The sequence below is a fragment of the Prionailurus bengalensis genome, chromosome D3 (genome assembly GCF_016509475.1).
Source record: "Prionailurus bengalensis isolate Pbe53 chromosome D3, Fcat_Pben_1.1_paternal_pri, whole genome shotgun sequence".
In the NCBI taxonomy this organism is placed as follows: Eukaryota; Metazoa; Chordata; class Mammalia; order Carnivora; family Felidae; genus Prionailurus; species Prionailurus bengalensis.
Genome location: NC_057356.1, coordinates 16,089,124 through 16,104,000, shown reverse-complemented (window position 1 = coordinate 16,104,000; position 14,877 = coordinate 16,089,124). Strand labels below are relative to the sequence as shown.

General features: G+C 43.4%; 1 protein-coding gene across 12 annotated transcripts in view; it reads left to right on the top strand.

The window, feature by feature from the left end:
• Window positions 1–2,357: 2,357 nt before the first annotated feature.
• Window positions 2,358–14,877, top strand: part of CIT (citron rho-interacting serine/threonine kinase) — a 163,165-nt gene continuing 150,645 nt past the window's right edge. For 11 of the 12 annotated variants that reach the window (XM_043557742.1, XM_043557741.1, XM_043557740.1 and 8 more), the window contains exons 1-3: window positions 2,368–2,431; window positions 3,354–3,603; window positions 8,601–8,742. In XM_043557742.1, the coding sequence (XP_043413677.1) occupies window positions 3,508–3,603; window positions 8,601–8,742 (238 nt within the window). In that variant the 5' untranslated portion in view covers window positions 2,368–2,431; window positions 3,354–3,507. Of the gene's footprint in view, window positions 2,432–3,353; window positions 3,604–8,600; window positions 8,743–14,877 lie in introns of all 12 variants that reach the window. The other variant, XM_043557730.1, reaches the window with a different exon arrangement.

The window sequence follows — 14,877 nt, the reverse complement described above, 5'->3', positions numbered from 1 at the left end:
CTGTGCAGCTACTACTCTTGAAAGAAAATTGATGAAGCTAATGTGTTTTTTTGCTGTATGTTTCTGTACTCATTTTATTTGTTGTTTATTTCCTGTCTTGTTTCACAAAGGGTTTGCAAAGGCCAGTAATTGTTCTAACAGGAAATTAGGATATCTAGGCAGGATTCAGGGCAGTGCACAACAGCGCTGCTAACACTGCATTCTAATTTAGGATGAACAAGTCCCAAGATTCTGGTAAAGCCTTCTATTTCTGATACCAGGAAACTAACAGGTTTGGCTGGACTAGAAAAATCAGAAGCATTGACTAGATCCACATTCAGACCTTTCTGTGATTCTTTTTATCAAGTCAACAGCTCCTTACAACCCATTTTGCACCTCCCCTCCCCTTGCCATCCCCAACGTGTCATTAGAAGCGTTTCTTATTTTTGTTTTCCATTTTTCTATACTGGGTCAGCCCTTGCAACATGACAAAAGCGGAGGCTAGGAGAATTTCTAATGTCTTCTGACAAGCAGGTTTTGTGCCGACGAAAGTATTTGGGGTCAGATAGTCCAGGAGTTCCAAATCCTGCTCCACCATCTAAAGTTGAATGACCCAAGATTAGCTAATGCATTTCTTTCAGTTTCAGTTTTTCCATCTGTAAAATGTGGATTATAGTTCCTTCCTCTTAGGGTTGTGGTAAGGATCAAATGAGATCAAGTGCTTAGTAAGGGAGGGGGTTTGATAAACATCATTATCATCCTAGGGAGGAAGAACAAGTTACAGGTGGGGGAAAAAAAGTGTATTAAGGAAGCCTGTAGCTTCGGTTTTGTACTGATGGACACACACACGTGCATGTGAAAAGACATCTTCAGTTCTATCTAGTGTAGGAATTGGAAGAGCACAGCAAAGACCATCTCCTCCTTTATATACATAAATAGAACGTGCGTACATGTACATGCACACCCAATTTAGTAATTATAAAACAAACATCCACATTATTACCATCCAGGTTAAGAAATAGATCATAGCACCCTGACACCTTGACTAGCCTCCATTTTCACCCCAGGGGGCCACTATCCTGGCTTTTGCTTTCTTATGGTCTTACCACCTGTGCGCACATCTCTCCCTTGCAGTTTTGGAAACGGTCTGCTTTTGAAATTTGTATTAATGAAATCATCCTTTGTTCTGTTGTCATTTCCTTCATTCAGCATCATGTCAAAACTCATGTCATTGTGTTTAGCTGTATTTATGCCTTTTCATTATAGTATGAAAACACTCCGGTATACTTTGTATTGCTAATGGGACATTTACATTGCTTCTAGTTTTTGTTTTTATTTTTGTTTTTGGCATTATGTGATACAATAGTATTTGTCCATTCTTGGGCATATGAGCCGTAGGATATGCTTGTCTTCAACAGCAAATAGAACCAGACTTTTTCAAAGACACTGTACTAATTCATAGTCAGCTATGTATAAATGACTGAAGCTCCACATCTTTGAAAAACACTGCTAGAACTTCCTCCCCTTTTTGGGGGGAGGAGTGCGTGTTATTATATCTCACTGTTTCATGATTATGTATGAGATTGAGCACCTTTTTATACGTTTGTTGGCCACATGGATTTCCTCTTTAGTGAAGTGCCTGTTGAAATCTCCTGCGTTTAAGTGATTTAAAAATGTCCTTTCTGACAATTTCAATGTGTTTACCTATTTGTTGCCGGACAATCAGCCCAAAGTGGCAGGAACCGAGGCACGTTGAAGTTCAAGCTGCCTTAGCTGTAGCACAGAACAAATTGATTTCCTCAAGTAGCAAACACTTCTTACTTCAGCCAATTTTTAAAAAATTGTTTATTTTTTGAGAGACAGAACAAGCGAGGGAAGAGCAGACAGGGAGGCACAGATTCTGAAGCAGGCTCCAGGCTGTCAGCCCAGAGCCTAAGGCGGGGCTCGAACTCAGGAGCCGTGAGATCACGACCTGAGCCGAAGTCCGAGGCTTAGCCGACTGAGCCACCCAGGTGCCCCCTACTTTGGCCAGATTTAAAGAACAAGAAAACCAAGGCGGCCTGGCTGTCTTCCTCCTCGCAAGGAGACAGAGGACAGAGCCCTGGCGACCTCCTCAGGGATCCTAGACACAAACAAACGATTCCATAAATGCAGCACCCTGCTTAACCGTCAATTTCAAACTTCCAGGACCTGCCCGGCCGCGTTTGCCCTTGTGCGTTTTCCATTGGTCACGAGTCAAAGGAAGTAACAATCTGATTGGTTCTCCCTTCCACTTCCTCTATCCCTTTTAGGACTTAGGCGGAACTTTGTTGACACGCAGCTGTTCCTCCTAGAAGCGGGCACTCTGATTGGTCCGGACACGGCTGAACCCCGCCCACGCTGTTCGGGGTTCAAATGCAGAGGCGGGAGACCTCGGGCGGAGCGGAATGCGCACTGGCTGGGTCGGCGGAGCGTGAGTGTGAACCCCGCACGCCCATATCTCCCCCACCCCACTCTGCAAACCCGGGGATAGGCCGCCTCCACCCACACCAGTCCCGGCTTTTCCTCCCGCTGCGGGGAGGGCGGTGTTGCCGCCTCCAAGGTTGCTGGGGGCCTGAGGGTCTTCCCAGGCTGGAGGTGCGCGGGTCCCCCTCCGAGGGAGCTGAAAGGTCTGCAGGTGGTGCCGTGGGGCGGGAGGAATTGTGAGATCCTTCTTAAACAGGGTGGGGTCCCGTGTGTGATCCGTCCTGCCTCATTTACCTGTCCTCATTAACTGCGTTATTCCGGCTAGTGGAGCGCGGCAGCTCCCTATTATCCGTGTGATCGTGACAATTTTGTGTCTTCACTTTTGGTACCATCCGTCACCTCCTACTTCCAGTGCCTTTCCCTCTGCTCCAGCCACTCCAGTCACTCTCGTCTCCCTGCTGTTGTTAGCGAAGGCCAGGTCCTGTCTCAGAGTCTTAGTTCTGGCTGTTCCCTTTGCCCGGCACACTTTTCTTCCCTCTCCCGCCCATCGGCAAGACTTACTGCTTACCCACTTCAGGTTTTGCTTCAGATGTTACCTTCTCAGTGAAGTCTACTCTGACTACACTGTTAAAAATTGCTCACACACACCAATTGCCCTTACCTTGCTCTCTCCCTCTCTCCTTTTTTAACCCCTGTAGCACGTATTACTTTCCAACATACTATGTCATTTACTTATTTAAGTCATTGATTCTGTAAGTATTTATTAGAACTTGCTATGTGTCCTGGCTCTGTGTAAGCCCTTGTGGAGCTCCACAAGGGCTTACACTATAGGTGGAGTAGATAATAAATTTATTTATAAGTAAGAGGTTATGTCAGATAAGTGTATTACCTCCTGTTACAGTGACTAAAAATCTGCTCTTTAATGTCAGATTTGCCAGACTGAACTTCCTAAGACCTGTGTGGTGACTGTTTTTACCTCCCTGTGCCCAACATCTTGAAGAAGATCAGGATTTTTCAGGCTCTTCCTCCTCAAATTGGTAGCACACACTTGCTCTGCTCCTATATCTCTTCACCTTTGGAGAGATGTTGAAGTTCAAATATGGAGCAAGGAATCTGCTGGACGCTGGTGCTGCTGAACCCATTGCCAGCCGGGCCTCCAGGTTGAATCATTTCTTCCAGGTAACAGGCTGCCAACTCCTTCACCTGCATGTGTTCCCTTGGCCCCTCCTTGTTGCTCTTATCCTTATAGGACTGGGGCTAATCTTCTAGGAGAAATCTCATTGGATGTTTTATATTGCTGATAGTTTTGGAAAAAGGAGCCATTGTACAGACAGAGGAGCAGATAGCTGAACTTGTCCTTGAAAGGAGATCTCTCTCTTTTTTTTAAAAATCATTTCTCACACTTTACACATCTATACTAAGTGTTGTCCTTTTATTAAAGAAAGAAAAACAAAATTTATCAAGAAAATATTTGACCATAATTGCTATAGGTGTAATCCTATTTTCATTCAAGAGATGTTTATTTAAAACAAACAAAACAAAGCTTGATAAATACCCACACCTGTGAAAACCATAGTCCACTCAAGATATAGAGCATTTCTGGGTTGCATGGGTGGCTCAGTTGGTTGGGCATTTGACTCTTGAACTCAGGGCCTGACTTCAAGCCCCATGCTGGGCTCTGTGCTGGGTATGAAGCCTACTTAAAAAAAAAAAAAAAAAAAAGAAAGAAAGAAAGAAAGAAAAAAAGATATAAAATATTTCTTATCACCCCACAAGTATTAAAGCTTACTATCAGGAAATAATTTCCAAGTGGATTTCTAATTCTTTTGTTTTTGATGTAGATGAAACATTGTTGGTGTAGAAATCCTTGTTTGACTTATATATTCACCAGTCAGGGGGACAATATGGATAGTAGTGAAGATTTAGGTTTGAATCCTGGCCCCACATTAGTTAGCTGTGTTACCTTGAGTGACTCATTTGCCTTCTCTGAACCCATTTGCCACTCTTTTTTTTTTTTTTTTTTTTAAGATTTATTTTATTTATTTTGAGAGAGAGAGAGTGCATGAATGGGTGACGGGCAAAGAGAAAGGGAGAGAGAGAGTCCCAAGCAGGCTCTGCACTGTCAGTGTGGAGCCAGATGTGGGGGCTCAAACTCACAAACGATGAGATCGTGACCTGAGCTGAAAACCAAGAGTCAGACGTTCAACCAACTGAATTACTAAGGTGCCTGCATTTGCCACGCTTGAAAATAGAGGTTAGAGCACCAAATTCAGAGGGTTGTCATGAGGATTAAATGATAATTTATGTAAAGCACTTCGCTCTTGATAAGCCAATAGTTATAAATGGTAACTATTATTAATGTTAAGTGTAGAAATGATAGTAGTTATGGTAATGATAAATTAAAAAAAAATTTTAATGTTTTTATTTAATTTTGAGAGAGAGAGCACAAGCAGGGGAGGGTCAGAGAGAGAGGGAGACACAGAACCCAAAGCAGGCTTCAGGTTCCAAGCTATCAGCACAAAGCTCGATGTGAGGCTCGAACTCATGAACCTTGAGATCATGACCTGAGCTGAAGTTGGACGCTTAACCAACTGAGCCACCCAGGTGACTGAGCCACCCAGGTGCCCTAGTAATGATACATTTAAAAAAAAAGATTTTAAGTAATCTTTACACCCCATGTGGGACTTGAGCTCAGAACTCTGAGATCAGGAGTTGCATGCTCTACTGACTGAGCCAGCCAGGTGCCCCAGTAATGTTTACTTAACAGTAACTCTATTTTTAAATTTTATTTTAATTTACATTTATTTAAATTATATTTTAAATTTTATGTTTACTTAACAGTAATTATATTTAGGAGGGTATTTATGCATGAATACCTGTATGATGATAAATACTAATACTTTTTTGATGACATTTCCCCCCCAAAATACTGGTATTGGGGAATGTTCAAACAGATCAGTGGAGACAGACTGAAGGCTTAGGTTGTTCTATGCCATCTTCCCTGTTGCCATTTTAAGCCATGAAATATTTTTCACAAATGAATAGTCTGCCTCTGACCCTAGCTGACTGGAGTACTGCCACATTTTAGCCCCTCTACATTTTACTCCAAAACTTTTCCAACTTCTTACAAAATTTACTAAGGGCTTATAGTGTGCTCATTATGTAACAAGTGTGGCTTCCAGAGAGCTGGGTACAGGGCCAGCGTGCTCCTGATTATCTCGCATCAGAACAGATGTAAGGACTGTTTTGACTTACATTTTAAATAGGAGGAGACAGGCAGCAAGAGAGGCAAGGACTCGTCCAGGATCATGCAGCTTGTAAATGGCAGCGCCAAGCTCCAGAGATCGGACATGTAACCACTGGCGACATTGCCAGTGTGTGTCAGAGTTTATTAAATGTATATTATATTTAAGTGTCATTATAGAAGCGAGGATTGTGGGTAGATCCCCAGTTCATCTTTTTTTAATGATGAGTTCCTCCCTGCCCCCACGACTGCTATTATTTGCAACTGTAGCATACACCTGACAATTGTCTAAACAGACACTGGATACTGTTCTTTCCCATAGTGATTTTGTTTTCCATCCAGGGAAGTACTCTAGATTGGGTCTTAGCTTCTACTAACATTCTGCTTAACTTTCCAACGACTTCTCTGTTGGCGGGCGGCACATTTTTAGGTTTTTGAGCCAGCAAAGTTTCACAAATTTGCTGGGCTAATCTAGGTTTGCCAGCTTTTTATTTTGCCAAGTAAAGGATGTACAGAGAAAGGCCTATTATCTCCAGTCCTTTCATTTCAAAAATAAGGGACTTTTTTTTTTTTTATAAATAAGGGACATTTTAAGAAATACCAACAGGGGTGACTGGGTGGCTCAGTAGTAGTCCAAACTACTAAAGAACAAAGGAACAAAGGCTTATTAATTTTTGGAGTTTGTGGCAGAACTATAAAGTGACAGGTATGGTGGCTTGTGACCCAGTGCTTCACATACCTGGCTGAGGTTTGAATTTCTTGATGAGCTTGCTAATAAAACAGATTTTAGGGGTGCCTGAGTGGTTCAGTGGGTTAAGCGTCTGACTTCGGCTCAGGGCATGATCTCACAGTTTGTGAGTTCGAGTCCCGCTTTGAGCTCTGTGCTGACAGCTCAGAGCCTGGAACCAGCTTCGGATTCTGTGTCCCCCTCTCTCTCTGCCCCTCCCCTGCTTGTTCTTGGTCTCTCCCTCTCTCAAAAATAAGTAAACATAAAAAAACAAAAAAACAGATTCTAAGCCACAACCTGGAAAATTCTCACTCAGTAGGTAGGGGATAGCACCAGAGAATTTTTTTGTTGTTTTTTGGCTAAGTTCTTCGGGTGATTCAATGTAACCAGTCTGTTTCTATTATCCAGTGCTGTGTAAGAAACCATTCACAAAGTTTAAAGCAGCAATGATTTATTTTTCTTCTGATTCTGTGGGTTATTTGGATTCAACTAGGCAGTTCTGTTCTACCCTGTGATGTCAGCTGGGGTCACTCAAGGGGCCATATTATGTTGGGAGCTTGGCTGGGACTGGAACATCTGGGTGCTGACTGCTGACTGGGACATCTGACTTTTCCTCTAGCTGACTTCTGTATGAAGTCCTTCATTATTCAGTAGTCTAACCCAGGGCTGGTAACTTTCTTCTGTAAATAATAAATATTTTAGGCTTTGGGAGTGGCTCCAACTATTCAACTCTGCCACTGTAGCACAAAAGCAGCCACAGTATGTAAATGAATAGGTGTGGCTGTGTTCCAATAAAACTTTATTTATAAAAACAGGCAGTGGGCCAGATTGGCCTATGGGCCATAGTTTGCTGACCCCCGTCTGGTCTAAGCTTTTTTACATGGCGACTGGCTTCCCCAAAGAGAAAAGCAGACGGTGCTAGGCTCCTTTAGAACTCTGCCCAGAACTGGCACAGTGTCACTTGTGTCACCTTCTGTTGCTTAAAGCAAGTCACAGAAAAAGTACAGATTCAAGGGGAGGAGAAATAGACTCTGGCTCTTGATGGGAGTGGCGGCAGCACCTACAGAGTTAGAGGGCCTGTTGGTGGCCATCTTGGCAGAGAGACCCCACACAATCCATAGCTTGGCCCATGGAAATCTTTGCTCTAGACCAGAGGTTGCAAACTCATGTCCCTAGGGGCAGGAAGTGAGTATAAGTGAGTCACATGGGCCAGATGGAAGACTGGCAGTGAGGTCTGCAGTGAACTGCTGAACACATTCACTACAGAGGGGCAGCATCACTCAACCACAGCTCAGCATCACCAGACGGGAATGTGGGATGATGTTGCCCGGTCCTCCAGTATTTTAGGAGAACCCTCAAATCCCACCCTTTCTTTTGAATGGAATTTCCTGATTTTTCAATATTGGCAGAAAATTCAAATTTAAGTGCTGCAGGCCTGGGGTCCCTGGGTGGCTCAGTTGGTTAAGCGTCTGATCATGACGGTTGGCTCAGGTCATGATCTTGCGGTTCGTGAGTTCGAGCTCTGAGTCTGACTCTGTGCTGACAGGTCAGAGCCTGGAGCCTGCTTTGGATTCTGTGTCTCCCTCTCTTTCTGCCCCTCCCCTGCTCACACTCTGTCTCTCTCAAAAATGAAATAAACTTAAAAAAATATATAAATAATGCCGCAGGCCAAACAAAACATGTCTGTGGGCTAGATACAGTCTGCCAGTTTGAAACTGTTGGTCTAGGTCATGAATAAATTCAGCTTCAGTGTGGGCACTTCGTTCACACTACTTTAGATTGTTCAAGTAAATTAAAGAAGCTGCAGTTATATTAGCAAACCTCTGGGCGCACTTGGAAGATGTAGCAATCATTGTGTCCTATTGTAGAGACATGGAAACACGTCAGAACCAGCAGGGTCCGGAGTAAATGTTCCCGTGAGCCTCAGACTGTTAAGAAGGAGGGGCCTTTTCTTACTAATGGCACGCTCGTGAAGGTTTTCTTCCCAGGCACTGGTGAAAGAAGCCCACAATAATGGAATTGTACAAGTGATAACTTAATGACTCTCCATTGATATCGCTTTAAAGAATGAAGCCACAGAATTGTGCTGTTAGCGTGTGTCGTGAGCAGTTAGAGTTGGTGGCTTGTAATTTACTCTGTGTGGATGTTATTGATCAAAGCTTTTCATTATTGACAGTGTCTCCATCTGCTGTTTGCTGTTTTTAGGGGAAACCACCCTTTCTGACTCAACAGCAGATGTCTCCTCTTTCCCGAGAAGGGATATTAGATGCCCTCTTCGTTCTCTTTGAAGAATGCAGTCAGCCTGCTCTGATGAAGATTAAGCACGTGAGCAACTTTGTCCGCAAATGTAAGTTTGGAGAGGTTTTTCTGGAAAAGTGTTCTGGGAGAGAAAACTGCAAAAATGCCCGAGGCAGAATGAGTTAGTGGTTGGTGGTAGTGAGTAGGAACTCTGCTCTGAGGAAGGCAGACTCAGTTTTAAGGTCAGTTTCCACCTGTTGCATTTGGGAGAACAGATAAGTCAGGTCTCCTGGTTGCAAGTGACAGAAACTCAACTCACACTAGCTTAGGCCAAAAAAGTGAATTTATGGCTCACGAAACTGAGCTCATGAAGCCCATCCAGGGATGGGTCAAACTTTAGGCATGGCTGGATCCAGGTACGTGAGTTAGTCCTCTGACTCCATCCTTTTTTTTTTTTTTTTTTTAATTTTTATTTATTTTTGAGACAGAGACAGAGCATGGATGGGGGAGGGTCAGAGAGAGGGAGACACAGAATCCGAAGCAGGCTCCAGGCTCCGACCTGTCAGCACAGAGCCCGACGTGGGGCTCGAACTCACGAACTGCGAGATCATGACCCGAGCTGAAGTCGGACGCTTAACCGACGGAGCCACACAGGCACCCCACTGGCTCCATCCTTATACCCACTCAGGGCTGATAATCCTGCAGCATAGCAGGCACAGTATTTAATTTTAATAAATTGCACTTATTTTCATTAACTTAATTTAAATTTAGTTTGAAACAAGAAAACTATGAACAAAATAATTATAGTGATTTTGGGTTATATTTATCCTTTTGTCAGTGGTATCATAAAATATAATTTTTGACTTTTTTTAATGTTTATTTATTTTTGAGAGAGAGAGAGAGATAGTGAGTGAGCGTGAGCAGGGGAGGGGCAGAGAGAGAGAGGGAGACACAGAATCCGAAGCAGGCTCCAGGCTCCAAGCTGTCAGCACAGAGCCTGATGCGGGGCTCGAACCCACAAACAGTGAGATCATGACCTGAGCTGAAGTTGGAGGCTTAACCAACTGAGCCACTCAGGCGCCCCCTGATTTTTTTTTTTTTTTTTTTTTTTTTTTTTAATGGAGGAAGAGGCTGATGAAGGCAGTTGTATCTAGAGCCTATGAAAGTCATAAATCGGCCTTGGCCACACCCTGTTCATGTCTTCCTCAATGTGGGCGAGTGGGCTGCTGGTGTCCCAGTTTTGTATTTTATTACTTTACATCAGTATTTTTTGGCCAGTGGTGGTTTTGCACCCCCTACCCCCCCCACCCTGGACACTTGGCAATGTTTGGGAGACATTTTCGGTTGTCACAACTTGCAAGGAAGGGTGCTCCTGGCATCTAGTGGGTGAAGCCAGAGATAATGCTGACCTTCCTGCAATGACAGAATAGCATAGAATTATCTGGCCCAAAATTTCAGTAGTCCTGAGTTTGAGAAACCCTCCCTTATGCAACTTTGCTGTGTAACCATGCACCTTGAACTATAGTGGTCTGAAACCATAATCGTTGTATTACCCCTCATGAATCTGTGGGTTGAGGATGTTTCCACTCCATGTGACTTGGGCTAAGATTGCAGGCACCCAGGACTCTCCTGGTCTAGAAAGTCCAAGATGGCCTGCACAGTGTCTGGTATGTTGCCTAGAAGGCTGGACTCGGCTGGGACTCTGGGATGACGGGGCCTTTCCCTGTCTCTGTGAAGTCTCCAGGCCTCTTGCTCTCCAAGTGGCTTCCCTGTGTGGTCTCTCCATCAAGGGTTAGCCAACTACAGCCTGGGATCCCTGTTTTGTAAAGCAAGTTTTACTGGAAGGTGTTGGCCAGGCCCATTTGTTCACGTACTGCCTGTGGCTGCTGTCACACTACAAGGCCTTTGAGTAGTGGTGACTGAGACCATATGGCTTACAGAGCCTTAAATATTTATTCTCTGGCCCTTAAAGGAAAGCTTGCTGACCTCTGATCTACATGGTCTCTCTAGTCGAGATGTCGACTTCTTACATGGTAGCTCAGGGCTTTCAAAAGCACCAAGGTGGAAACTGCCGGGACTTCTTAGGGCTTAGGTGTGGAAGGGACATAAGATCTCTTTCGCTGCATTGTCTTGTTTGAAGTGAGTCGTGGGGCTGCCCAGATTCCATGTGCCAGGGAGTCTAGGCATAAGGGCGTGAGTTCTAGGAGGTGTGTGTATGATTCGTTGGCACCATCTTTGGAGATGGTTACCACACCTTATGCAATATTTATTTTCCACTCTCTATATTAATAGGATCCCCAGGAAAGATTTTAACTGGTTCTGTTCTGGGTCATCTGTCTACCCCGTGACCAGGGGCCGGGCCAGGATGTCAAGTGTTATGGGCCTCATCTGGGTGCCTAGGGGTTCAGGGCACTGCAATTACCAGGGTCTCATGGAATAGGGGATGTGGAAGTGCCCAAAGGAGCTGAGAGTTTTGAGTAGATAAAATTAGTGTATGTCCACTTGTCTTTTCTGTTTCCTTATCTGCAAAATGGGGAAAATGCATATCCAATAAGGCTGTGTGGGGCTTGAATGAGTTAGTGCACAGATTAGGCTTACATTGCCTGGCACACAGGAGATAATAAATGTTACCCAGTAATGGTAGCCACCAGCCTCCATGTATATTTAATATATTGTAGGTCTTTAACTTTGAAATGTACTTGGGTACTATTCATTATTCCATATTTATTTGAATAAACTCCCACCTTATTTTCTTGAATATTTAAATCCTCAAATAGGGAGTGGGAGGGGAAGGGAAATTATGAGACAGACTAATTTATCAAGCCATCTACCGGCTCCTTCATTAGTCTTGAGTCTGCCCTCTGGTTACTTTAAAGTAGTGGATCTTCTAGACTCATTCAGTAATCAGGGGGCTTAGGCTTAGTGAAATGTAGATTTTTCTAATAGAATTCTCTTGCAAGGAACTGTTTCATATTTTTGAAGAGGCTTCCTGGAGAGTACGGCTGAGAGGCTGTGATTGGAAAAGGGTGATTACATTAGTATGTCTGGTTCCCCTGCCCCTCCCTCCCCACCACCTCTTTTTAAGTTTGTTTTGGAATCTAAGTGTTCTTACATGGGTAGAAGGGCCCAAAAGTTGCTACTGCATGAGAGACTGTTGCTACTCTATGCTACTGCATGGAGACCGTTGGAGGAAATGAGACAGCGGGTATGGCCCTGAAGTGGTATCCCTAGCTGGAGCCAAAGTAGGACAGGGAACCCACATCTGGGAACCCAGGGAAGAGATTTTTGTTTCTTAATTACTGTTCTATTCCCAGTGCCTAAAACAGTGTCTGGCACGTGATAGATGTTCAGTAAATATTGGTCGAATGATTGTATTGCCGAGTGAACAAAGTTAAGGGGCAAAATTGTAAGTATTGTATTGTAGAATCTGTGTAAAAAATAAACTGATATTAAAACATGAATAGGGGGTTCCTGGGTGGCTCGGTTGGGCGTCTCACTTCGGCTCAGGTCATGATCTCACGGTTCGTGGGCTTGAGTCCTGTGTCAGGCTCTGCCCTGGCAGTGTGGAGCCTGCTTGGGATTCTCTCTCTCTCTCACTCTCTCTCTCTCTGCCCCTCCCCCGCTTGTGTGTGCGTGTGTATAAACTTAAAAAAATAAAACATGAATAACAAAGTGTTGATAATTGTTGACATTGGACTATTCTTGGTGGTTTGACGGTAGCTTTAATCCCATACTCTTTCAGCTACATTTACTGTAGGCAAAAGCTTCTGTATGTTAACAACTGTAGTATGTATGGGTGAGTTATAACTATAAGAAATTTTTTTTCCAATTTTAAACATAATACAAAGTTAAATATATAAAAGGTCCAAATGATAAAAAAAATTAAATAAACAGCTCTAACTGGCTGAGCCATCGAAGCACCCCATGTTTATTTAATTATATGAGCTCTTGATTTTGGCTCAGGTCACCATCCAGGGTCGTGGGATCGAGCCCTACATTGGGCTGAGCTTGGAACCTGCTTGGGATTCTCTTTCTCTCTCTCTCTCTCTCTCTCTCTCTCTCCCTCCCTCCCTCCCTCCCTCTCTCCCCCCCTCCCCCCCCGCCCCTCTCCCCTACTCTTGCACTCTCTTCCTTTTTCTCTGTATAATAAATTAAAAATAAAAATAAATAAAAGGTCAAAATGAGAGAATATCCCTCAAAATCTTATCTAAGATAACTGCTGTTAACAGTTTGGTGCATAGTGTTGCAATTTTTTTTTGTCCTTATAAAATATTTATTATGGACATTTTGAAGTGGGTCTTAAGGTAAAGAGAATAATGTAATGAGCTCTTGCGTACCAGTCAACAAGCAGTTATCAACCCTTTGCGTGTATGTTCTAACATTACTTTTGTTTAATTTTACACAAAGTGGATCATATGTATGTAATATTTTGCTACTAGCTTTGCTCACTTAGCATTATATTTACTCAACAAATATTTACGGAGCACTTGCTGTGTGCCAGGTTCCGTTTCAGGTACTGTGTTCACAGTAGTGATCAGCACTGACAAAAATTCCTGCCCTTAAAGAATATGTAATATATTCTAGTGGAGATTGAGCTACCTCATGTGCCTAATATGGTTTTATGTGGGTGGGACTTTTAGGTCGATTCCACTTCCCTGCTGATGGACCTTTAGGTCATTTCTGATTATTTTTCTGTTACAGGCAGTGCTCATGATGAATATCTTCCTGTCTATTTCAAGCACATCTGCTAACGTTTCTGTGAAGGACAAATTCCTAGAAATTGAAATGTTGAATGACTGAGTTTCAGAAAAGGAAGCGATACACTGTGCTGTATTGGCTTTTGCCCCTGGGTCCAAATGTTTATCTGACAAGGTCACGCTTTGACTGCCTTTTCATTACCATGCTTTGGGTCTTCATTTCCACCTCAATATTCGGTACTTAAATGCTGTAACTAACAGTGTGCAGGGCTGAAGTGTGATGTGGTTTTGGAATCTCAGAAGCTGCTGGCATGGAGGGAAATTGTGAATCGTCTTTTTTTTTTAATAGTCATAGACTTGAGTTTAGTATCTCAATCATTCACCTTAATAATTCAAAGCCTTTGGAAAAAGACCTAAAATTTGGTAAGGTTTCTCAGAATTCTGAGTATCCTTGTGGTTCTGTCTATAGCGGTTTATTTACTTGTGTGACTGAAATGCCTGGAGGTTACAGCGATGGATCCAGAGTTGAGTTGGACAAATGCAGTAAGCAACTTAGGGACCCAAGGCCTAACAGAGAATTGGGAGAGGCTGGCTTCATGCACAAGCAGTAATAAAATCAGGTTCAACCCAGGAAGTTGCAAGCCAGCATATTTGGCGAATTGTAATTCAAAACTCAAATACTTGATCTGAAAGAAACTTGGAAAAATGGCAGGGAAGAGAGACAGGGCTTGGCACAGGGATGGCAGGGCAGAAGGAAGATATTGTGCAGCGTTCAGTCTTGCTTCTGCATGAATTCTCCACAAAGGTGCTCCAGATTTATTTTTCGCAATGGTTATGATGAATTTATTCGGATGTGCCGACCACGCTTGCCTGATTCCTCCAGGGACCAAAGGGAAATGCTTTCAGGATGACTGGCTGAAGAGACAGGTGGGAAGGCACTCAGTGCAGTGGAGTTCATCGTGTGTACCTTTGATCCAAGTGAATGCGACTCCACCCACACAACAAAGAAAGGAGGTGGATACCAATTAAAATTGTATTGGCTAATTTATCAATATTCTGCTCAATGACTATAGGTAATGAAATGACTTTTCCCCTTGTTGGATTAATTTCCTCCTATTGTGTGAATAACTTGCCGAGCGTAGCTCTAGAATGTAGCTCCCAAGTTTATTTGGTGCCCAGCCATGGAAAGGGCAACCTGCTCTAATGCCTGGAGGGCTTCAGTGTCTGTCTGGGATATCAAGAGTCTCTTGGTCTCATCATGGCACCTTTCTGAGGGATTCTCCAGAATAATTTTGATTCCGTGTTCCTCTTGTCTTCCTTTGGAGCATAACCCCTATATTTGATGCAGCTTCTCTGTAATGTGCAGGATAGAATTTTTTAGTCAGCTACAGCTGTTCCACTTCCCTCTTTCAGATCCTTAGAGAGTCATTGCATATCCAGTGATGTCCCAGCTTACTGTTCTTAGAGTGTCAGTAAATATACTGTAGATTCCAAATCTGCCATCCATTTAATCCATACTTCATACATTCAGGATCTTCACCTGTTAT